At 40.5% G+C, this 24774-nt stretch overlaps 1 protein-coding gene across 1 annotated transcript; it reads left to right on the forward strand.

Annotated features, from left to right (window-relative positions):
- The first annotated feature begins 3595 nt into the window (after nucleotides 1–3595).
- On the forward strand, nucleotides 3596–23702 carry ntrk2b (neurotrophic tyrosine kinase, receptor, type 2b). The gene is made up of 18 exons (XM_049604654.1): nucleotides 3596–4310; nucleotides 6295–6369; nucleotides 6453–6524; nucleotides 6614–6682; nucleotides 6764–6915; nucleotides 7084–7220; nucleotides 9141–9273; nucleotides 9754–10062; nucleotides 10155–10169; nucleotides 10291–10299; nucleotides 10398–10432; nucleotides 10707–10806; nucleotides 11825–12013; nucleotides 12638–12768; nucleotides 12893–13065; nucleotides 16418–16658; nucleotides 18506–18664; nucleotides 20483–23702. Exons 1-18 carry the CDS (start codon nucleotides 4114–4116, stop codon nucleotides 20666–20668), a joined length of 2382 nt encoding a protein of 793 aa, XP_049460611.1. The 5' UTR covers nucleotides 3596–4113; the 3' UTR covers nucleotides 20669–23702.
- Nucleotides 23703–24774: the final 1072 nt, after the last annotated feature.

The following is a 24774-nucleotide window of genomic DNA, read 5'->3' on the forward strand; positions in this document are numbered from 1 at the left end:
CTGGAACACAAAAAATCAGCTAATCAATTGATCAGTTGATCTTGAACTCTTGAATCATTATTAACAGAATATCTTTGGGGTTCCATTTGAAAATGTCACCTTGAGCTCTGAGAAATTTTACAGCCATTATTTCTCCATTGTTTGACATTTCTTAAAGGTCTAGTGTGAAGGATTTAGTGGCATCTAGTGGTGAGGTTGCAACATTGCTACCAGCTGAAACTTATTCTGTGTGCCAAGTGTGTAGGAGAACTACGGTAGCCAACTCAAAAATGCTAAAGGCCCTATCTAAGGCTAGTTGTTGTCCATTCTGGGCCTCTGTAGAGACAAGATGGTGGGCTCTGTAGAAGAGGACCCGCTCCATGTGTAGATAAACTGCTTATTCTAAGATAACGAAAACACGACAATTCTTATTTTCAGGTGTACACTATATGTAAAGATGGACGACATGACAGCTCTCCAAAAGTGCCCCCTGGTGGCTGGCTGTAGTATCTGTCATAAAGCCCGCCCCCTCCACTTTAGTGGATGTAACACAAGCTAAACTAAAAACTCAATGTACACCTCATATAAATTTTTCCCAAAGATGTTTTCTGTCATTTTAGGCAGCCTAGTTCTTATCACGCTGCTGTATGTTCAAGAGTTCGTTTTTCTAATAAGCTTGGCTCCAATTAGTTATTTGATGCTGTAAAAAGATGTGCACATTGCTGTTCTCAAAGGAGTGTCCCTTCTCCTGTAGATGTAAGTGGACAGCTATGTGTGCCAGTGGATATAACTGTTAGTTGCAGCCCTACATTCAATGCAGCCACAGTGTTAAGCAGTGTTTCTCCCTGACTTGCACTACACCCCCAGAAGTGGATGCACATATGAGAACCACAAAGGGCTTTGAGTGTTCTACTTGTGCTTATATGTACTTGTGCTCTGTGCTTTTTTTGTTCCACACCAGCACATCTTTGGTGCTCAGAAGTTGTTTGCACTTGTTAGAGGAACTTGATGCTTCCACCTGTAGGTGCCAGACATCTCCCTATCACACCAGCAGTTCATTTGTAAAGATCATTAGATCACCATCCACAACAGCGCCCATTCATTTGAACAACACAGTCCCTCCTATGGAACAGTGCTCAGCTGACTGGTGGGAGAATACCCAGGTTCAGATAATTGTGACATTCCCAGTTTAACCCCTGGATGCATAAACTACCGCTAAACTTGCCTCACGAGCAGGAGCCCCAAGGAACTTTTAAAGGGATATTTATGCTGCTCAGGTTGACGATGGAAACAAAATGATGACAAAAAACTGTGTGGAATTATATTCATTTGTTTTGCCTGCAGTGCATATCACATTTATACAGCAGAGTTGTTTAAAATCAAGTCTGATAATGGTTATTAATTTATCTTTACAGAGAAGGAGTGGAGGAAGAATGGAGGACTGGATTCTCAACAGAAAAGAACATGCACGTCAGCAAACGTAAGTTGAAATGGATATTTTCACTCATCCTTATGGTGCACATGGAAGTTCAAGGCAATCCTAATATCAGGAACCCTAACATGAAGCTTTTTAAAAGGTATGTGGGAAGTTAAAACTCCAAAAAAGCAATAATAAACAACTGTAGAAAATTATCAAAATTACCTGGAAGTCCTTCAACCACCTACACCAACTCAGAGTTCAGCCTGTCCAAACACCAAGCATATTTCATCCTCATGATGTTCATGCGAGATGCTGATAAAGGCAAGTTTAATCTATTTTTTCCCCAAAAACTAAACTCATGAATCCTCGGAGATGACCAGTTTCAGAAACACAGGTCGGTCTGAAATAGATAAAATGTGTCATGTCTTACACAGTACTATAGTTTGTGTTCTCTCAGATAAGACACAGCAGTGCAACAGTGTTGTTAATCCATACGCTAAGAGACAGTGGATAGTGCAGGATGTAGATCAGTGGGTTGAGTCACAGCTGCATCACCACACGCAAGGTTCAAGACAAGTCTGCCACCAGCTGGTTCAGGAAGAGTTAGTAGCAGAGATGGAGGAGTTGCAGAGTTGGATGATGCAGAAGTGACACCAAGCTAAATGTACGAGAGGAGGGAGAGTGTTAACGTTCTTTCTGCTGGTGCAAGGCAAACAACCTCAAAGTTGAGATTTTTTTCCAGCTAAGAGCATCATCTATGCTTCAAGTGATCAAAAAAATGAAAAAATATACATTTACAGTTAACTGAAATAAGGAAATTGTGATTTGAATTCACAAGTAATGCACAGATGCACAAACAGTTTTCTCAGTGCAGCTGGATTGACTGTAGTTCTCCTGCAGTGCTAAAATGATAAGGCCATTAGAGCAGACCTATTAATCTGACATCAGCAGCCGGAGCCGTCACCTCACTGCCCATTTACTGCAAATCAGGAGCCTGACTTGTGTCCATACTTGATCTATTTTAACCCCCCTCCCTTTTCTCGTAGTGTTGTCATGCTCCTTCAGATATAGGCAAGGATCTATTGCAAAATAAAGAGCTCTCTTCCCTCTCCTATACTCTGAGGTTACCATGGAGACAGATATAATTCAGTTCTTGATGTTTCTCATAAAAAAAAAGCCTGCGTACATATTTTCATCTGCAACCATAGCGACACTTGACATTGTCAGCGCTATTTGTAAAAAGCAAGTCACCATAGCGACACTAACCATCCAGGCTGTCATAGATCATGTGTCCTGGCTGAGTATGCCTCCTCATTATGAGTGAAATTTAGGAATCCACTGGTAAACAGGATTTATTTGATCATTTTGGGATGTATTATCACCTTGATGTTGAGCACTGCACTGTAACTCTCAAAGGACTGAAACATAAAGGGTTTATATTTGCTCTCTTTGGGGTATTAAAGGGAAAATGTGTGGATTAATTATATATACATTGGTGGGTGGACCCCAGTATGCTTGCAGGTCAGCCCCTAAATAATGTTCGTAAATTAAAATCTATTGAAGAGGGTATTGAACTTGAATATGCCTTATTTGATGACGGGGGTGTAATTATTTTTCTGTGAACTGTGCCAAAGTTAATAGAAAAAATACATAATTCCTGACAACATGCTTTTTGCCAGGATTTTTTTTATATATAGAAAGCAAGTGTTTTTTATTCCTGCTCCTATATCGCACACTGGCCAGTGATTGGAGTGAGACCCATCTGAAGCTTACAGACATAGTATAGGTAATTATTTTTCATAGATGCACCCCGTCTTGTGCGTCAACCGTACGTCACACTATAGGCCTAATGGCCAACCGTACAACAGTGTTGGTGTGGAAAAAGCGCTGCTTTCATCCAATGCATGGCTCCAGAGCAACTACAACACAAGAGTTTACATCCATATTGTTGTTGTGCCCGCCACAAACAGGGCATTTGACCCACAGCTGCCCACTCGTGCAGCCCGATGAGACTGCAGCATATGATGTTTGAGGTTCTGTTGCACGATCCAAAAAAAAAAAAAACCTCAGAGAAATTCCTATAAATACAACTTGTCAGAAACACATCTCTCCGGGGTATCATCGCAACCATCTCCCCCTATAAACCCGATCCCAGTGATGGCTGGGGGAGATGCGCTCGTCCTCGGCGATAATCGATAGACGCATGCAGGTAGCCTTCCTCCCTACACACGCAGCATCACCACGCATCCTTACTCCACTGTGCAGTCTCTCTTATTTTCCTCCCCATCACCACACATATGAGAAATCGCTCGTGGGGGCCCTGCCTATTGATCTCTAAACATCTGGAACACCTCATATTTGTTTTACAAGGCAGAGGCGAACAGTCTGTGCCCGAGATAGAGGAGTGAGACAGCAGCAGCAGCAGCAGCAGCAGCACCAGGACGGACCACTTGACACCTTGCTTCACGACATCGATATGCAGTAGTGTGATACCAGCTCTGCGGAGACGGGAAGGCCAGTCCATGGCATCTTGATATTAAAACCGTGGGCTCTGCGCATTCCTAACCGACGGCGTAGTCTTTTTCTTTTTTATCCTGCGGAGACGAAAGGATTAACTTGGCCAGATAAAAAGCAGCGAGGGAGGAAATCTTAACAATAATTCAATTTGAGCAGATTCTGTTTTGGGGGATTCGGGGGATATCATTGGACCTGCGATGGACTCCAGCGCGGGGGAATATGGCATGGCTCGTCTTGGATTGTTTTTGGTTTTGATGGGGCTGTGGAGATTTAGCGATGCTTGCCCCGCATCCTGCACTTGCAGCATCTCAAGGATTGTTTGTATTGATTCCGTACCGGGGATCGAGGATTTCCCTGTCCTCACGTTAGATGACATGGAAAACATCACCGAGATGTAAGTGTATGGAAATGATCGTGCAGACAGCGTATGAACTTATTAGGATGCAATGCGTAAAGAGCTACCTTCGATCGTAGGTCGCAATAATACCCAAGGGCTAGGATTATGATAATAATAAAGGTGATAATAACACCGACAGCAGTATTAATAACAGCAGGCCTGATATGATTTCCCCCTGTGGATTAAAGATCAATAAGGATCTATCCTTTGCGCTTAATGTCAAACACAAAATGTGTGATTTTTCCCCTTATTACCAATGGGTTTGTCAGATCATGTAGCCTAGTATATGTGTGCGCGCGCGCGTGTGTGTGTATGTGTAGCGGGGATGGGGGGGATTGCGCGTGCCACTAACGACGACAGTGTGTGTGTGCAATGGTGGTGAGTGCGCGTCAGGCTTATTTGGATTAGTCGGTGTTTCCTTTACAAAACAGCTCCAGAGGTAGTGATGGAGTAAATGTTTAGGCCCGACGCAGCCTCTGAGGTGTTCACTCGGCTTTTCTGGGGGGGGGGGCTGGCGGTGTGATATAACCTCAGCATGTCAAGAAATGACCACATTGTTGCCAGATTACACATGAGATCACATCGGTTGTATACAGCCGGCGATAGGCTGCCCACAGTTATGTAGCCTTATCTGCGTCAGTGTGTAGGCTTGTGTCGGAGTGTACCTGCTACAACCCTGCACAAGTGTACAACTGCATGGCACCCAGTGGAGGATGGAGGGGAGACTGGGAGTTTTCCCGAGGCAGACAGACTGGAACTAGGTGTCACATACCCATCAGGGATGTAGTTCATAATAATTCTATTCTAATTCTATTAACAAGGTTATTCTTGTATTCAGTTTGCAAATTATAGAAATCTTAAAGCAGCCTACACCTTGCAGATATTCCTCAGTATGTCTCATCTTTATTTAGTAAGTAAAATGTGCAGCTTTGGCAAATAAATCACCTTTAAAGCTTACAATTAGAATAAACATGTAAATGAAAATCAGGAAGGGTTGTCAGCTTCTAAAAATTAACCACGAATTTTAAAAAATCCTGTCTCTCATTTGTAATACTTTAGGATAAAGACAAAACTCCAGGAGCAGCACAGCCCCTTTATTAATAACTTGTAATATATTGCAGCTTTGTAAAGTTACAATCCACATGTAAACACGTGTTTCTCCCCATACCACTAAAATTAAAAAAGACAACACCTTAAAAATAAGTTGGAAATTATTTCTGTTGAAAGCTTTGTTTACTTCAGCAATGTTCCTTTTCTTATAATACTCAAACTCCTTGACGATATAACTTCAATTAGTATTGCAAAGGAAAAGATTTCACCTTAAAATATTTTATAAAATTCCTACTTTGCACTAGCAGCCATAAAAGTAGTCCCCATTATTTAAAAAAAGGGGTTTTTTTTGTTTGTTTGTTTTTTTTAAAAAGCATACTTATTTGAGATTTTAAGATACATTTTTAGTGGTGAGATTTTATCAAAAAGTTGGAGGAAGTGGCATCATAAGGCCATATGAAGGGTATATTTTGATCTTGACTAAAATCCAAATTTTTTTTGTAAATTCACATTAATAAATAGAGCAAACATTAACAATATCAGCAACAAAATATAACGACTGTCACTCAGCACACTGCCAGTGTGTGGCATGCTGTTGTGCTTCACATTATATTGACAATCAAATGTGCTGCAGAGCAAATTCCCTCAGTAAAGGAAAATGACAGCTGTGTGGGCAGTATAGATCACATTTAGCTACAAAATGAAAAAAACAAAAAAAATACTGTCATGTTATTTAGGTTCCTGAAACACACACAAACACAACTGATTCTCTTGTTTCACACTGCCACTGTCACTGTGTACAACATCTCACACATATTTCAGATCAGGTTATTGAGCCGACCACCACAGTTTCTTAGCTTTGCCAACACCTCTGGCTCCAAACTGTGTGCACATGTGTCATGACAGTTTTCTCTTTGCTATTCTTCCACAGATACATTACCAATCAGAACAGACTGTTTGACATCAACGACAACAGTCTGAGGCACTACATAAACCTCAGAAACCTGTAAGTATCACACAGTATGTTCTCATATCAGACTCTTATGTTCTGTAGATGACCTGATGACTTTATGCTTTAACTTCCAACAGAACAGTGATGAGGACAAGATTGACGTCTATATCAGCAGATGCGTTTTTCAACAACACAAGACTCCAATATGTGTAAGAAGCATTTTAAAGACCTCTTTAGTTGTGTCAGTGGTGTGTGTGCGTGAGTTTGGATTTTGATTGCTGTTTTTGTTCCCTTTTAGAAATCTCAGAGACAACAACCTATCAACACTGTCTTGGAGAACATTTCAGAACTTTAACTCAACTTTGCCGTGAGTGTGCACAAAAGCATCTTTTTTTGTGTTGTACTTTCAACCAGGAAGTTTACCATGTGCTGCGTTTTTATCATCCAGGCTCCTGCTGTCCGGTAACCCTCTGGATTGTGTTTGCGAGAACATGTGGATCAAACTGAGGCTCCTAGAAGATCCAGACAGTCAAGACCTGAAGTGCATAGACGAAAGAGAAGTGCCGAAGGCTTTTGCTACGCTCACTCCACCAGACTGTGGTAATGTGAAACCATGTTATAATAAGCAACGCTGGGGTATGTGATATTGAACGGGTAGAGAGAGATGATCCCTTCATGGAGACAGGAAAGGCGGAAATGAAACTGTAAACAAGTCTATCTGAAGTTCTGGTCGGATGTTTAATTTAGCTATTTGCTCATTTCTCGCAGTGGTTCCCAGTGTAGAGGTCACACCAAACACCGTGACGGCGATGAAGGGGAGTAATGCCAAAGCTGTGTGCAAAGCCTCGGGCTCGCCTCCTCCTGAGATCGTGTGGAACTTGGATTGGCTCGCTACAACGCACAAGGTAAGCTGGGCTACCACACCTAGGGGCGTAGGGCGTCACCACTCTGGGCTCATGATATTTTTTTTTTTTTTTAAAGGTTTTACTCTTTAAGAGGAGTAAACCACATGAGAACATACTTATGTGATGAGCTCCTGTGGAGTTTGAAAGCTACCTGTGTGATGGCATGAAGGTCATGATAGAGCTGTAGATGTGAGACTTTTCGAATCACCAGCAAATCTAATGAAAAGATTCAAACTCAATACCCATCTGAACCCTACAAAAAAGCCTATGTAGTGTATCCTTATTTTCATAGAGCTCTGTTGCTGTCAACAAATATTAGAACCACATAAGTGACAATTGAAATAAATCAGACTATATGTTTGTACTCAACTGGACATATTGGTTCCTGGTGAAGATTTACATCATCACCAGGAGCTAATGGACACTGGGCTGAGTGTCACCACAGAGGAGGGAAGTGGGGAAGTTGAGAGACGGACAAACCCGTTGTTGTTCTTGTTCTTTTCATAGGATCTGTATAATAAGACAAATAGAGAATGTGACTAGCCTTATCTTCAGGCGCAAGTGATGTTGATGTGTTGCACCTGCTGTGGTATGTACTGTGCAGTCAGCCTGTTGTAGCAGGAAGTTATAACTGGTTATTGTACAGTTTAATGTACACACTGTAGGACAGTGTTTCTTACAGTGGGGGCTGTGGAACTCTGCCAGAGGGTCATGATCATGATATAAAATGCATATATTTTTTTAAATTTCATAGTTAGCTTTACAGTTTAAACGAATAATTTTCAAATTTTGTTTTTACATATTTCCTTCATTTGGTATCACTTAATAGCAACAGTTCACACAATCGTCTTTACTGAGGCATTTTTACAGAGTGACTCTTTTTTTCATTTTTTTCCCCCATATATTTATGAAACACAAACACATAGCAGAGGATGAGCTGTTTTACATTTAAGATAAATAAATACAAATAATAATAGAAAAAAAGTTGAATAAACAAATTTAAACAAAAGAACTGTGTTTCAGGAAAATATACGTTTTTCACTTCTTCCAAATTTCCTCAAAATGAGTTTCCTGCAGCCACACTGAGAAGGTTATTTTTATATTTCATAGGTGATATAATACCACTTCTCTGTAAATGAAACGTCAGGCTTAAGCCATGTTTTGTAATTGCATCACTTTAATTTTTAAATCTAAAATAGTGCATAGATTATGCTGTAATCTAACAAATTATATATTATTTTAAATCATCTGTCATCTGTGATTTATTTATCCTATGTATGCACTAAGAATGAAACACTTTGAAGTGTTTAAAATGCACATTCACCCTTTTCTCTTGATTTGCTTTATTTTATTGACATCAGTTGCATTGTTGCAGGGGTATTCTGTGTTGAGTTTAAGGCTTGGCAGAGAAAACCAAATATGATGTTTTTGTCTAATACTTCAATATCGATAATATTGTTGGGCTAACTATTGGTGCCTTCACAAAATATTTACACAGTTAGATTTAAAAACAAATAATGATCAGTAATGTGGATATAATGACTAAGTGGTTAAAGGTAAATAATAGAACAACTACAACAGTCTGGTAAGTTCAGAAAATCACATCACTGGAATGTAATGACGCCTTTAAAACCAGGAAATGATACTTCTGATATTCCAATATCCAAAATCTAAGACGATATCTTGCCCAGTTCTAGTTGAAATGGTGCAAATATTTTAAATACATATCTAATGTCTTTCTTATATATTTCTCTTGTGTTGGTTTTCCACATAATTAAGACTACAGAGGTATTTATAGAGAGACATACATGAGGGGGGCCCCTGGTATATTCTTTATCTTGTAAGGGGTCCTCAGCTGAAAAACAGTCGAGAGCCTCTGCTGTAGGACACACGATGCAAATAATAATGCTGTATTTACAGATTGAGCCCTCTGATACGGAGAGCAGCCTCACCTTGTCAGAGCTGTCTTCTGACGATAATGGCAAGGTGATCATATGCAGCGCTGAGAACATGGTCGGTCAGACGGAGGCCACCCTGCAGCTCAATATTCTCTGTAAGGACTTCTCTTATTGTTGACTGTAAATGTTAAACTGTAGCATACATGTGTAGGAATTATATTTACTGTCAGTACATTTCTCTCGTGATCTTTTAAATGCTTTCTTCTGAACCTTGTTTTTCTTTTTCCCGTGGAAGCACAAAGCTCCTCAGTTAGTTCTCATTACTGTCTCTTGGCAAATCTTATTGACTCTCCATGTTTCCTGTCCATAACTCTTCCTCCTGTGAAGCTCCTCATGCCTTACCACACTCCTCTGCTTGTTTAGTGCCACATTTCTCCTCATTCTCCTCTTCCACGTTTCCCCGATGTCAGCGTTTAAATGTTGTGTCATCAGTCTCTCTTCTCTTTTCACCCACCCCTGGCTGCATCTCCTCTCTAAGCCCCATAAATGTTGCTTTTCCTACTGGCTTGTACTCCTGGTGTTTGATTTCCTATCACCCCGTTATTACTCTTCCTCTACTGTTGCCTCCGTGTCAGTTGCCCCCACAATCCAGCAGCTGCTGGGGCCAGAGCGGGACCACCACTGGTGCATCCCCTTCAGCGTGACAGGGAACCCCAAGCCCGACCTGCAGTGGTACCTCGGGAACGTGGCTCTCCAGGAGCAGGACTACATCCACACCAGGATCCACGTGTCCACCGAGAGCGAGTACCACGGCTGCCTGCAGCTGGTCAACCCCACGCACATCCACAACGGCGAGTACAGGCTGGTGGCGAAGAATAAATATGGAGAGGACGAGAAGAAGGTCTCCGCCCTGTTCCTCGACCCGCCTGACATCGACCATACAGGTGGATGTTACAGGAGAGAACATTCAGGAATAAGTCAGCACAATTCTGTAAATGAAGTTCAACTAACACACAGATTTTTTTCTTTCTTTTAGCAGAAGACTACTACTGTAAGTAATGATTCAACTCTATAAAACTTGTGCTTATATTTGCTGGCTTGATAATAACTGTAACCCTTCCATGATGTGTTTCTCCTCCTATGGCCTCCACCTGCAACTTGTCTCTGCCCAGACACCACTGGTAGGTGTCACACATTAACATGACACTTATCAGTCAGCATTACAAAGTCAATAGTCATTATTTATCAAATGTTCTGACAAATGTTTGAATTTTTTCAGACCCTCCGCTCCCTCCGCTGGACGACAGTGTCGCGGTAAGTGATCCTCATCAGTTTTCACCATGTAAAGCTGTGCTTCCTGTCCTTTTGGCTCGTGACCCCTCAATACAAATGTTTACTTGTTACCCTCCGTCACCGTTTTGTTTGAATTATGTTTTAAAGCTCAAACATGTAACATAAATATTTATTTGTCCGCCTCCCTGTCATGTAAATAATCTCCCCATGTTGGGACCCACTGATCTAAAAAGATGCCAGGTGTTTTTTTTGGGTGACAATTTTGTTTCAAAAACATTTTGCTTGACTTCCCCAGGTGTATGTCGTTGTGGGAATCGCAGGAGTTGCTTTGACTGGCTGCGTTCTGATGGTGATCATCCTGAAATATGGAAGAAACTCCAAGTTTGGTATTAAAGGTGGGCTAGTTGTCATACTATTTTGTATTACTTCAACATTTTGGGAAATGCACTTATCCACGATTTGATGAGACGATCTCACATGTATCTGATTAGCTTAGCTTAGCACGAGGACCGGAAACGCTGGCTTGGCTCTGTCAGTGAACTAAAGGTCAGCATGGTGGCCTCTTGTTTATTATTTTTCGGACATAAATCATATTCAGTCAACTTGGTTTCAGTCATATTTTCCTCCTCAATCTCAAACTGTGGGGCCTACCCCACAGTTTGAGATTGAGATCTAACTATTGGCAAAAGAGCATATACACAAATTTTCCAAAAATGTTGAACTATTCCTTTTATTATTTTATATGACCTTAAAATCAGCAGTATATAAACAGGTAATAAAGGGTTTATAATAAACCATAATGGATATTTTCAAGATTAATTTATTTTGCTGCATACATTTTAACATGTTTTTTTTTAATCCACTTATGAAGAATCTACAACCAGTGTATATAATAACATTGTATAATATAGCTGTGTGATAACACACATACACAAATACTTACAGTGTTTTTAAAGCATTTATGTACTGTTTATACACCTGTACAAAACACTGACAGGGAGGTGTTTATAAATGTGGTCAAAACTCATGATAACATATAATTAATCAGTACCTGTATATACACCATTATGGATACACTTAAAATGTATCTACTTTTGCTCACAACCACATTTTGGGTGGTTAAAATAAACTGTTGACTCGAGCTCATTTTCACTGGAACAGTACAAACATGACTACCGGAATTTGTGAGTCATCTGCCTCTGATCTTCTGATACCTTTTTGTCATCTTTTTTTTTTTTTTTAAATTCACAACTTATATTTACAAGTCCTTCTCTGTCTTTTCTCCCTCCAACCCTCCTCATTCTCCTCCTCCTTTATGACCACAATTTCCTTTATTCTCCGCCGCTCGCCATCCTTTACTCTTCACTCTCCTGCTTCGCTTTCCTCTCCACCTCCTCCTCTGTGGCTCCCTAGGCTCCTCCTCAGTCATCAGTAATGACGATGACTCTGCCAGCCCTCTTCATCATGTCTCCAATGGCAACAACACCCCGTCGTCCTCGGAGATGGGTCCAGACGCAGTGATCATTGGGATGACAAAGATCCCTGTCATTGAGAACCCACAGTACTTCCGTAACTCGGGCAGCATGCTGAAATCTGACACGTGTGAGTTACCGCCTCGCTCGACAAATGGCCAGTAACCTGGACCTTTTCTGATAAATCCATGCAGGGGTCACAGCCGGACTCCATATTTATTGTCAGCATCCTGCTGCATTGTGATAGTGACTCCTGCTCTGCGGGACGACTGGATGCTTAGATGATGATCAGAAAAACAAGCTTGTTTACAAAAGGCTTAACTCAGCAGAATGAACCTGAATGTTGTTGTTTTTTCTTAGACGATGTGGTTTATCATGATTTTTAGAAATATTAAGAAGGGCTGAATCTGAAAACTAACCATCAACAATTTTGATAACTGTTTAGATCATTTATCAAGCAAGGATGATGCGTTTGCTTTTCTAGCTTTTTAAATGTGTAGATTTGCAGCTTTCTCTATTTGATATTATAGTGAATTGAACATTTTTTACTATTTCCTGATATTTTACAGAGTAATTTATTCATTGCAGAGTCAAACAAATCTACAATGAAAATATTTTGTAACCTAGTTGCAGTCTTGATCCATTTTGACCTGTATAACTTCGATATATTTCTGACTAAAATCACAAAAATTACCACTGAATAATCAAGACGCACTCGTGACCTTGATCTAATTTGTCTTATTCTGCATTAAAGTTGTCCAGCACATCAAGAGACACAACATTGTGCTGAAGCGGGAGCTGGGAGAGGGAGCCTTTGGGAAGGTGTTTCTCGCCGAGTGCTACAACCTCACACCAGACCAGGAGAAACTCCATGTGGCAGTCAAGGTACGGATCAAGAAGACATTCCCTTAACTAAGCAATGTACTTATCATGTGGTTAGTGAATTCTATTGACTAGATGTACGTTTTTGTAGATAATGCTCCTCACCTTGTCTTTGCCTTTTTGTCAGACTCTGAAAGAGGCCAACGAGAGCGGCCGAGCGGACTTCTACAGAGAGGCAGAGCTCCTCACCAACCTGCAACATGAACACATTGTCACTTTCTACGGGGTGTGTGTGGAGAGCGACCCGCTCATCATGGTGTTTGAATACATGAAACATGGTGACCTAAACAAGTTTCTCAGGTAGGATCATTTTGACTTTTAAAAATGATGACCTGGAAGAGATATGAACATGTTTGCTGTCTTGCTGAGAGTTAGACGAGAAGATCGATGCCACTGTCATGTCTGTACGTTCAATATGAGGTTACCGCCAGCAGCAGATTAGTTTAGCTTAGCATTAAGACTGGAAACAACATGCCTGGCTCTGTACAAAGATTAAGGAAAAACAGTTTACGCGCACCTATAAAACTCACTAAATAACACTTTTTATCTTGTTTGTTAAAGTAAACAGAGAGGGTACAAAGTTGTGGTTATATGGTGAAATGACGGACTATTTGCTGGTGGCAGTGACTTCCTGATGGGAAATTTGCATTTCCTAAAATAGAGAATGCATGACCTGTCCTACTGTCCTTCTGATTGGCTAGTCCTTGTTGCCTTCGTTGGTTGAGTTAGTTAGATTTCTGCAAGAGGAGTGGGATTGGTTAGGATTAGGGTAAACCAATCTCACTCTGCCGAGTGAGACAGAATAGGGCGGGTCATGCCAATCTCCTAGAAAAGTCCTAGGAGTCCTGTCATCACCATGAAGTTGCTAGGCAACCAGCGCAGACTCCAGGAAGTCACTGCTCTTGGCCAAGAAATAGTCCAGCACATAATCCACCATAAAACCACAACCTGTTGTCTTTACACTTTGGTTACTATGCAGATTAACCAAACATGATTTATCATGTTAGCTTTAAAAGGAGCTGGTAGGTGGATTTTGGTTGGGTATTTTTTTGGATAGAGCCAGGCTAGTGTCAGCTGTTTACCCCTGTTTCAGGTTTTAATACTAAGCTAAGCTGTCTCCTGACACTAGCTTTGTATTCATGTATACATGTACAGACATGTGAGTGATATTGATCTACTCACCTAACTCTAAGCAAGAAAGCAAATAAGTATATTTAGCTATATGTAGCTATATGTGTCATATCGTTATAGAAACATAATCATGCTTGATGATGTTGTTGATTTCTCCCCAGTTTCTGATCATATTCCTGCTGGAACATTTTCAGGTTGCAAAGATTTTGGTTTAGAAGCTTTTAATGGTCATTTTTCATGGAAAGTGCTGCTATACTCCATTACAGTCATTCCCTGGCTGCAAATACACTGCTTCATGTAGCTACATGCTAACATCAGGGAAACTAGTAATGTTTGTCACTGATGTTTCTAATTTCTCCCCGATATCAGATCGTATTCCTGTTGGTACGTCTAGTTGTCAAGGTTTTGGTTTAGAAGCAATTAATGGTCATTTCTTCATTGTACCGCTATACTGCATTACAATCATTCCCCAACTGCAAGCACACTGGTACATGTAGCTGCATGCTAACATTGGAGAAACCAGTAATCTTGGTCGCTGATGTTGTTAATTTATCTACAACTTCAGATAAAAATCCTGCTCAAACACATCCAGTTGTAAAGATGGTAGAAAAGTGCCGCTTTACTCTGTAACAGACACTCCCTGGCTGGAAGTACACTGCTACATGTAGCCAAAAGCTAACATCAGGAAAATCAATAATCTTTGTTGCTGATGCTGTAAATGCCTCCCCAATTTCAGATGATATTTTTGCTCAAACATGTACGGTTGTGAGGATTTTGGTTCAGAAGCTTTTAATGGTCAGGCTTTGAACCGTTCTGAATACTTTATTTCCAATGCTCTTTTCTACTTTTGAGTCAAGATGACATCAGCTCGTGACAGGTTTCTTTACATGTTCAGCTGCTAGAGGTGTGGTACTGTAAGTGTTTACATTACATGGCCCACACTGTTACATGTAGCTACATGCATCATAACATTAGGGAGATATATAACCATGCTTGACGATGTTGTTAATTTCTCCCCAATTTCAGATCATATTCCTGTAACAACATTTTCCAGTTGTGAAGATTTTAGTTTTGAAGATTTTAATGGTCATTTTTCATCTTAGAAAGTGTCATTTTGCTCCATTACAGTCATTTCTCAGCTGCAAGCACAGTGCTACATGTAGCTACATGCTAACATCAGGGAAACTAGTGATCTTTGTTGCTGATGTCGTTGATTTCTCCACAATTTCATATCATATTCCTACTCGAACCTGTCTGGTTTTTAAACATTTTGTTGTGAAGCTTTTAATGGTAATTTTTCATGGTAAAAAATGTGGCTATATTCTGTTACAGTAATTTCTTGGCTGCAAGCACAATGCTACATGTAGCTGCATGCTAACAGTGGGGTAACTCATCTTGGTTGCTGATATTGTTAATTTCTCCATGATTTCAGATCATGTTCCTGCTCGAACACATCCAGTTGTGAAGATTTTGGTTTAGAAGCTTTTACTAGGGATTTTCACAGTGGAAACTGCCACTTTACTCTGTAAGGGGCCGTACCGATGCCCCATCTTTAACCAACTGGAAATCATGAGGTTGGCCCTGGGCGCTACTTTTGTGCCTTTTTCGAACCAGTTTTTAAGAACGCTGTGGCAGCTTGCGTCTGAGGTCGCTAAGCAACCTTAACAAGCACCGTATCAAAGCCTATTTACCTGAAATCCTGAGTGCAGAGCTGATCTTCTTTCAGACGCTCTTAATAAGTGTGTGGGCATTTCGTCTGTGGGACAGATGTCAAGCTCTGGCAGCCCTGCACCAAAATGATCAACTTTTCCATATTTAGCACAGACTGATATTTACAGTAGACGGGAAAGATATCTGGCAGTTGTGATTGGTTGTTCCTCATTACATGACATGTGGTGCATGCTGTTGTGCTCCAAAGGTTGGACTCCGTTTATCTCACAACGAAGCCATCGTGCCCTCAAAAATGGGCGCTCAGGAACACAAGCGTACATTAAAAACAACTAATTTGAGGGCGCAAAAGTACACTGCTACATGTAGCTACAGGCTAACATCAGGAAAACTACAGTAGTAAGAATCTTTGTTGCTGATGTTGTTAATGTCTCCATGATTTCAGATCATGTTTCTGCTTGAACATGTCCAGTTGTGAAGATTTTGGTTAAGAAGCTGTTATTGGTCATTTTTCATAGTAGAAAGTGCAGCCATACTATGAAACAATCATTCCCTGGCTGCAATAACAGTGCAGAGACATAGAGATATGGATGACCTGGAGACCCTGACCAGTCTGAGTTGTCTCAGACAGAAGGTGAATGGATGTTCCAGCACAGACAGTATGAGGAAAATCTTCATCAGATCAACAGAAAATTAACCTGCAACAATTTTGATAATTGTTTGTCATTTTTGGAGCAAAATATGAAGAGCTTCCAGCCACTCTGATGTCACTATTCAATGTTTGGCCTTATATTTTCTGAACTATACAGTGGTACGACTGTCAGAAGCTCTGATGAAGTGTTTCTGGGTGCAGGTCCCACGGTCCTGATGCAGTGCTAATGGCAGACGGTCAACACAGTATCCTGGTGGAGCTCACCCAGTCCCAGATGCTGCACATTGCCCAACAGATTGCTGCTGGCATGGTCTACCTGGCCTCCCAACACTTTGTCCACAGAGACTTGGCAACCAGGAACTGCTTGGTAGGAGAAAACCTGCTGGTCAAGATAGGAGACTTTGGCATGTCCAGAGACGTTTACAGCACAGACTACTATAGAGTGAGTCCCGTGTATTTTTATTACCCTTTTTTTCTCACCTCGTCCTGTCCCTAGTCTCACACACACACACACACACACACACACACTCACAACCCTCTGATATATATATATGTATACAGAAATATGGAAATGTAGCCACATACGCACGGTCTCAAATATGTAATTAGAATTTTATTCCAGTTTTGGCCTGAAATAACTGTGTAGCTGCAGAAATGACAATTTTAACCAGAGGTATTTTATCTATTTTTAATACCATTTAAATGCAAATTCTATAATCTGCATAAAATTACTGTTTCCATGGTAATAAGGGCCAACAGTGCAAAAATGCATCAGCAGTTTTTCCTTTTCCCTGGGCAAGGAGTTAATATGAACAGCAACATATTAAACTATGGTGTCAGTATATTTTCTGACCCACTGACGGTCGTGACAGGATAACTCTTTGTTATAAGAACCTAATACTACAATACAATACAATTTTTTACAAAGAATAAAAATTATCATATTGAGTAACAGATGGATGTATTTTACTCCCTCATCCTCTCAGTCTCTGATCCCAGCTCGAATCCCACAGTGCCCTCTGCTGTCTAAAGTGGAGTCAGATATCTAAACACACAAAAAACATCATTTCTGTGATGCATTTTCCTGCATCAGATACGATCACCATAAAGACGGCCTGTCACCAGTTCCCGATATCAAACCTTTTTATCATATGAAAAGACAGAGCATGAACGCAGCTAACAGTATGACTGTCTCATCCGCTGTAATGCTGCTTTCAATTAGCAAATCAAAGAAAATCATGTGATGCAATAAATCAAATCAACCAGGAATATAACTGAATAAAGCTCACATTTAGAGGATGACGTGGCTTAATGTTTAGTTTAGTGGTGAATAAAACAAAACAAAAAAATATATATATAATATATAGAATTACATCTGTGCACCATTGTTGATCTGCCAGGCATGAGAAGTATCATATATGCTGGTGAGTGTGAGTTTATGTAGGTGAGAGGATGAGCATGAAAGGATGGTGATTAGATAAAAGAGGAGACAGTGAGAGAAGGAAATGCATTTAGTAGACAGGAAATATCTGATGGAAGAAGACAGGAAGACTCTGGTTGGATAAAAGGTTTTGATGCAATAACCGGCATGTTACAGGAATGCCAGAGTGACTAAACACGATTGCTCACTATTAAAAAAAAAAATACACTCACTTGCCAGTTTATTAGGTACACCGGGCTAAAACGAATGTAGTCTAATGCAGCAGCCCATAAAGGCTGTAATGTTCAGTTTTTGTTTAAGCTGTTTTTCTGTCCATCATTTTGGACAATGCAGTTTGCAGCCTTGTTGAATTGTGTTGTTGTAATGACAGGTGTTTCTATTATTTTATCCACCCAATTTAAATCAGTAAAGGTGGGCTAAGTAACAGGAACACTGCTCTGTATGATGGGTTGTCCTTAGGCACAGCAATGCTTTGAGAAAAATGCTAAGTGTTGACATGCTGATGTTTAGCAGACCATTTCTTTCAACCTGGAAACCTGAACACGCCCCAGGACTGGCAAGAAAGTCTGAGGGCATCTAGTAGGTGGCTTTAGGATGGCAGGAGTTAGAGGAAAGAACATGTCCTGTGGGATATGAGCAGCTAAAGTAAACAAAAAACTAGACAGTCTGTACCAAATTTCATGGCAATACATTCAATACTGTTTCAAATATTTCAGTCTGGACCAAAGTGGAGGAACAATAAACCGTCATTACAGTCCAAAGTGCTGCGTCAAAGTGTGGCTAAAAATATCCCAATAAAGTAGATTCAGTCAGTCAGTCTCTCCCTCTGTCTGTCTCTTTCTCTGCAGGTGGGCGGTCATACGATGCTGCCAATCCGCTGGATGCCCCCAGAGAGCATCATGTACCGGCGGTTCACCACAGAGAGTGATGTGTGGAGCCTCGGTGTGGTGCTGTGGGAGATCTTCACCTATGGCAAGCAGCCCTGGTACCAGCTCTCCAACAATGAGGTCAGAGTCACACGAGGTCTATGGTTATCTTAGTCAGCGCTGGCACTCTGTCAGACGATGCTCACAGAGTTTAGAGACTCTTTATACTACACACGTTGATGACCTACTCCTAAACACAGAGACTTTTATGTGACACAGCTTTGCAACTATCACTGAGACACAGACCAAAAACTTGTAGTTTGAAAGATGAGAGCATTTTTAACCAGGTAGCTATGATGTAACTGATGCCATGCTGACATCATCAAGGAGGATTTAGATACTGTGTACCAAAAAATAATAATAATGATTTTTAAAAATCTATTAAATTTGGGTTATATTACATCAAACAACAGTCTTTGGCAGATGTGTGATATCCAAACTAATATCCATCCATCCATCCATTTTCATAACTGCTTATCCTCTTGTGGGTCATGGGGGGGCTGGAGCCTATCGCAGCTGTCATTGGGCGAGAGGCAGGGTACACCCTGGACAGGTCGCCAGACTATCACAGGACTGACACATAGAGACAGACAACCATTCACACTCACATTCACACCTACGGGTAATTTAGAGTCACCAGTTAACCTGCATGTCTTTGGACTGTGGGAGGAAGCCGGAGTACCTGGAGAAAACCCACGGTGACATTTGGAGAACATGCAAACTAATATCTATATTTGTTTTTTTAGGCAGGTTTAGATCAGCAAGTGCCAGCTGGCATACTGTATATTGGAAAAATCTGACTTTCTAAGTTATAATCATGACCTGATATCGATGTGAACACTATACATGAGTCAAAAACTTGTACAATAGCTATGATATGATGTGAATGAGGCATAAGATGGTTGCATTATGGGAAATGTAGTATCCAGTGTTTTGGGGATTTTGATGAAATTCAGTTTGTTTTTTCAGTTTCTTCTAACTCCAAACTTTATAGAAGTACATCACTAAATGCTTACTATAAAACAAATTAAAACCTTTTGTTTCTTTATTAAACTGAACTTTCTTCAGATTTTCTCATTTCTCAAATTTAGATTTTTTTTTAATTATTATTTTTTCCTTAAAGGTATACTATGTAGGGTTTTCCTAAAAAAACAATGTATAGACTCAGACAAAAGTCATCCCTCTCAATCACTAAATCACTTGTGACTAATTAGAAGTGTGTGTATTTATCCACCCTCTGTCTGTATTTTCTTATTTTCTTCTTACGCTGTGCTTTGCTGTGTCCAAGACTTTCCTGGGCACAGTGCACAGGCAAGGTCAGAACTCTATATTAAGGTAGGGACCAGTTGCTAGAGTGTAAGCAGCATGCATCCTAGAGAAAGCTTCTAAAATCATGGACAAAGTGCCAAAAAAAAATTAATATATACTATATATAGTGAATAAGAGTGAATATGGGGTTGGCTTTCACTTTCACTTTTGCTAGCAACACATCCTGCATAGTACATATTTAGTTTTATCTCATTGTTCTTCCGTACATGAACAAAAATGTATATTGTTCTAATGCATTTATGAGACAGTGACAGTCATAGGTATAGATTTCAGGGGGGACAGGAATCAGGGAAGTTGTGGTTCATGGTCAGCTCCTTAACCCCCAAAACACCAGGACTGCTCTTGTCTCATGGGGGTAAAAGCAACCACCTGAATTAAAACCCAAAAAATCCCTTTTTGTTATGTGGAGATGGATAAAGAGATGTGTAACAAGACTTCTGCATAAATGTAAAAACTTCACGATCATCATATTTAAATCATCTTTGTTTTCAGTTCTCTCAACACATCTAATATTATAACCTGCTTTCCTGAGAACCTGATTTCATTGTTTTGTCACCCTGTGTCCTGCAGGTGATCGAGTGCATCACCCAGGGCCGCGTGCTGCAGCGGCCCCGCACCTGTCCTAAAGAGGTGTACGACCTGATGCTGGGCTGCTGGCAGAGAGAGCCCTACATGAGGCTGAACATCAAGGAGATCCACAGCATGCTCCAGAGCCTCGCCAAGGCCTCGCCCGTGTACCTGGACATACTGGGCTGATGCACCCCGTGTTCTTGTATGTACTCTTGCGTGCATGTGTGTGAGCTGGGGGCTTCGTACGTGGACAAGCGGCTGCGTGTTTGTTTGCACATGATGAGACGGAGAGCGGAGGAGGAAATGAAGGCTGTGCGACTGTGTGAGTGCGTCTGTGTACAGTACCTGGCTGTAAATGTTCCTGTAAATGCTATCGTCCGTGTCCTCATCGTCACATCGAGAAAAGCCTTAAATTTGAGTGATTTTTTTCTTTTTTCTTTCTTATCCATTTGTTACTGAGGCATGTTTCACAAATGGAAACCAAAATGCATACAGGATCATGTAACTTTATGTGAGAGGCATAAAAATAAATAAAACCCAATGATCAGAAACACTGATCACTGGGTTACTCCATCTCAGCTCATCGCATTAAATAACCTCCTGTGTTCCACATCTGCTGGGAGTGAAAGGGAAAATAATGTGTCTCCATAATGGACGGTGTATGGACACAACTTTGTAGATAGAGCTTCTTTCAAAACACAGCAACATATTCTGCAGGAAGATAAAAAGAATACTCATCGAATTACAGCTGAATCTTTTTCTTTTATATGTCACAGACTATTTTAATATTTGTAGAGTTTATAAATGTTGACTCTGTTGAGTTCATTTGCTTGTTTTAATTTTAAACATATGTGTGGATTGTCACATGCGTACGTTTAAAAGCAGTGTGAAGCCCATATAGATTCTCATAGACGCCTGTGTCTGTCATATATAATCTACTCATGTCCGCTGAAGGACTTCCCGATGTGAAATCATTGTCGAGGTTGTAAAACACAAGGGCATACAGCGTTTTACACTGTTTCTTTTGTCATGTTTTATGTAAATATCTACACACGAGGTCATCTATATTTACAAAGTGGTGTTTAAAGCGTTGTTGGAGTGCTCGGCTCATTTCACAACCTTTTCATTTGATGTATCTAAAGCACAGAGAACGAGGACTCGGCGGTGTTGAGCTCAAAAAAAAGAAAAGGAAAAAAAGATGAGCACAGTTTTGTTTTATTTTTTTCATTCACCAGCAAAATGCCATTTAGCAAATCTTTGTTGTTCGGTGGCCCATATCTGTAAGTAATGTGGTTTTGTATGCATCTTCAGAGGCAGATGTTGCTGTTGATGAGATTGTGTTAGAGAAGATCTGATTTATTTATTTTTTTGTAATTTCTAAGAGGGATTGACGGGGCATTTTGATGCAGTTTACCGTTTCAATATATTGAGGATTTATTTGTTTTCAGCTCTTTATTTTTTGTATGTATTGAAGTTGCTACTTGTTTGTCATTTACAGGAGCGTACTTTGAGGATGTAATCTTTAATTCTACGTTGTAGGCTAAAAGGCCGCAGCAAACGGATTAATTAAGAGTCTGATTGCCCTTAAAGTGTCCCAGGGGTGCTTTCATCTCTCTGAGCGGCCCCAGTCAGCCGGGCAGCGGCGGCTAAAACAGCTCCTCACTTGGGGCACCGCTAAAGCACATGTGTATAGGCTGCTTGGAAAGTGCTTCTGAAAAGCATTCTTGTAGTTTATTTTCCAAATGATCTTGTTTGGAGATTCAAAAAAGGCTGAAAATATTAAAGCAAGCGTGTCGGTCCGAGTGTGTAGTCTGAACTTCTGTATTAATCTTTGCAAAAACAGCAGAAATGACTCCTTCATAATAACCACAGTGTATTTCCATATGGAGGCATAACGCAGTCAGGCTCTTTGCTGAGACAATAAGTTACGTTAAGTGCACTTTGTAGCGTTACTTAACCCCCGAATGCACAACCTGAGTGGCTGACCACTCTCCGCCTTGACCTCAACTGCACTTAATAACAAAAAAACAACAACAAAAAAAAAAAGTCACTGTTGCTGTGCTGGAAGCGACTGAGGCAAGTCCTAACTCTGACACATTGTCCTTGATGAAAACGATTCAGTGTCCCTCTATGTTTTTATTACAGCGTTTGTCAGTTCTGTATAATAGTCATGTGTCTGCTGTACATAAATTGCTGTCCATTCTGTACAGTTCTGATAATTGTCTATATCAATAGTAGGCTATGTTTAATAGTATAATCTGTTTGAAGCAGGTATCATGTCCAAAACTGTGTGACATCTATTGAAGACAACGTGTTATGGGCCACTGGCAATACATACTACGTGTAAATACGATTTTATTTGTGCTACATTGTATAATTTCTTTGTGCTCGTTCATAATACCAGTGAGAATACAATCCTTTTTTTGGCAACTTTTGATCTGCAGAGGACTTTATTTGAACAATGTGTTTTTTTTCTCTGAAGAAAAACAAAAAAAAAAAGAAGACAAAAAAAAGAAAAAGAGAAACGATCTCCTCTTTCCTCTCCACTGTGATGGGGAGATTACAGAGGCTGTTTGAGATGCGGTCTGTCCGTAGGAGGACCATAGACTCTGGATCTGATTACGCATCAGGATCTCTCCTAGCTGACAGGCATCCCAGCAGACGTGTGGCCACTGGCGGGGAGGTCAAAGGTCGCCTCCTGGCCAACCCCACCACTCAACCTCTGACTGACTGTAGCCTATTTTGATCCTCTTTCAGATGAATAACTGTGACTTTGCATCATGAATAGTATATTATTTTGAATGTAATCTAGAAGGGTTGGGACCTTTTTTGAATGTAATCTATCTCGGGGGAGGGAGGGGGCGTTAATGATTCTTTTGTAAATATATGGTAAATGAAAAAAAAAAAAGATTACAGTTTTCATTCCTGTGCAGATAACAAATTTTACTTACTGTGTGAATACAAAGAGAGAGAGTGTGTATGTGTTTGTGTGTGTGACTAATGTCTCCGAGGTGGTGTGTGTGCGTTTGCACATGCATCTGTATGCAAGAGTGTGCGTATGTGTGTTTGTGAGTATGCGTGTGTGTGTGTGTGTGTGTGTGTGTGTGCTCTCCTGGCAGATTTAATCCTGCTTTAATCAGCCAGTTCTATCAATCAATTCAATGCTTTGTGCATCATGTGAGTAGCTTATCCACAATTAATGGAAATGTTCCTTGTGATACTGTGCATTTAATAAAGGTGGTATGTCTTACAATATGCTCTGTGTCCTCATCATCTTGTGTCCACTCAAAGTTTGGAGAAGTGCTGTACTTAAAGATTTAAGGTACTTGCACTTAACATGAGTACCTCCATTTTATCCTACTTTAAACTACAACTCCTCTACATTATAGAGGGAAATTAAATCCACTAGATATATCTGACAGCTTCAGGTACTTTACAGAATAAGAATTTTAAAAATATTAAAGGCACAGTTCACCCCAAAATCAAAAATACATATTTTTCCTCTTAGCTGTAGCGCTGTTTATCAGTCTAGATTGTTTTGGTGTGAGTTGCTCAGTGCTGGAGATATCAGCCATACATACGTCTGGGTTGTCTTCAGTATAATACAACTAGATGGCACTCGGCTCAACAGCAGCAACAGCAATGTCTCTTTGCAGAAATCATGACCTGGTTATTCAAGATAATCCGCAGACCTTGTTGTGAGCAGTTTCATGTAGGAACTATTTTCGTTTTACTGAACTACACCCACCGTATCACAGTGCAGAGGGAAGTGTGCATCTAGCTCACACCTAGCACCTCTGAGCTAGCTAATGTAACAGCTCAGCCAAGGAGGCATCTCATACTGTCACAAGCACGAGCCCATCATCCATGAGTAGATGCATGCTTCTTTCTGTACGGTGGTACCGTCGGTGGGTGTAGTTTGCTAGTTCCTGCATGAAACTGCTCACAACAAGGTCTGTGGATTATTTTGTGTAATGGTGTCATGATTTCTGCAAAGAGACACTGCTGTTGAATTTTTCAAATTTATTTTTGGCACTTTTGGCAAAAAACTACAACCACCCAACTGCATCACTACACAGAAGGAAGCATGCATCTCCTGCTCTCTCACCTAGCACCACTGAGCTAACTAACATTACAACTCAAGAACATGCCATTATGTTTGCATCTTGCATTGTCAGGAGCACAAGTGTCTCATCCATGAGTAGATGCACGCTTCTACTACTTTGAGCACCACAAGCTAAGTGCCATCTAGTTCCATTATATTGGAGAGAAGGCAGACATCTCCACAGCCA

The sequence above is a fragment of the Epinephelus fuscoguttatus genome, linkage group LG18, assembly GCF_011397635.1.
Source record: "Epinephelus fuscoguttatus linkage group LG18, E.fuscoguttatus.final_Chr_v1".
Taxonomy (NCBI): Eukaryota; Metazoa; Chordata; class Actinopteri; order Perciformes; family Serranidae; genus Epinephelus; species Epinephelus fuscoguttatus.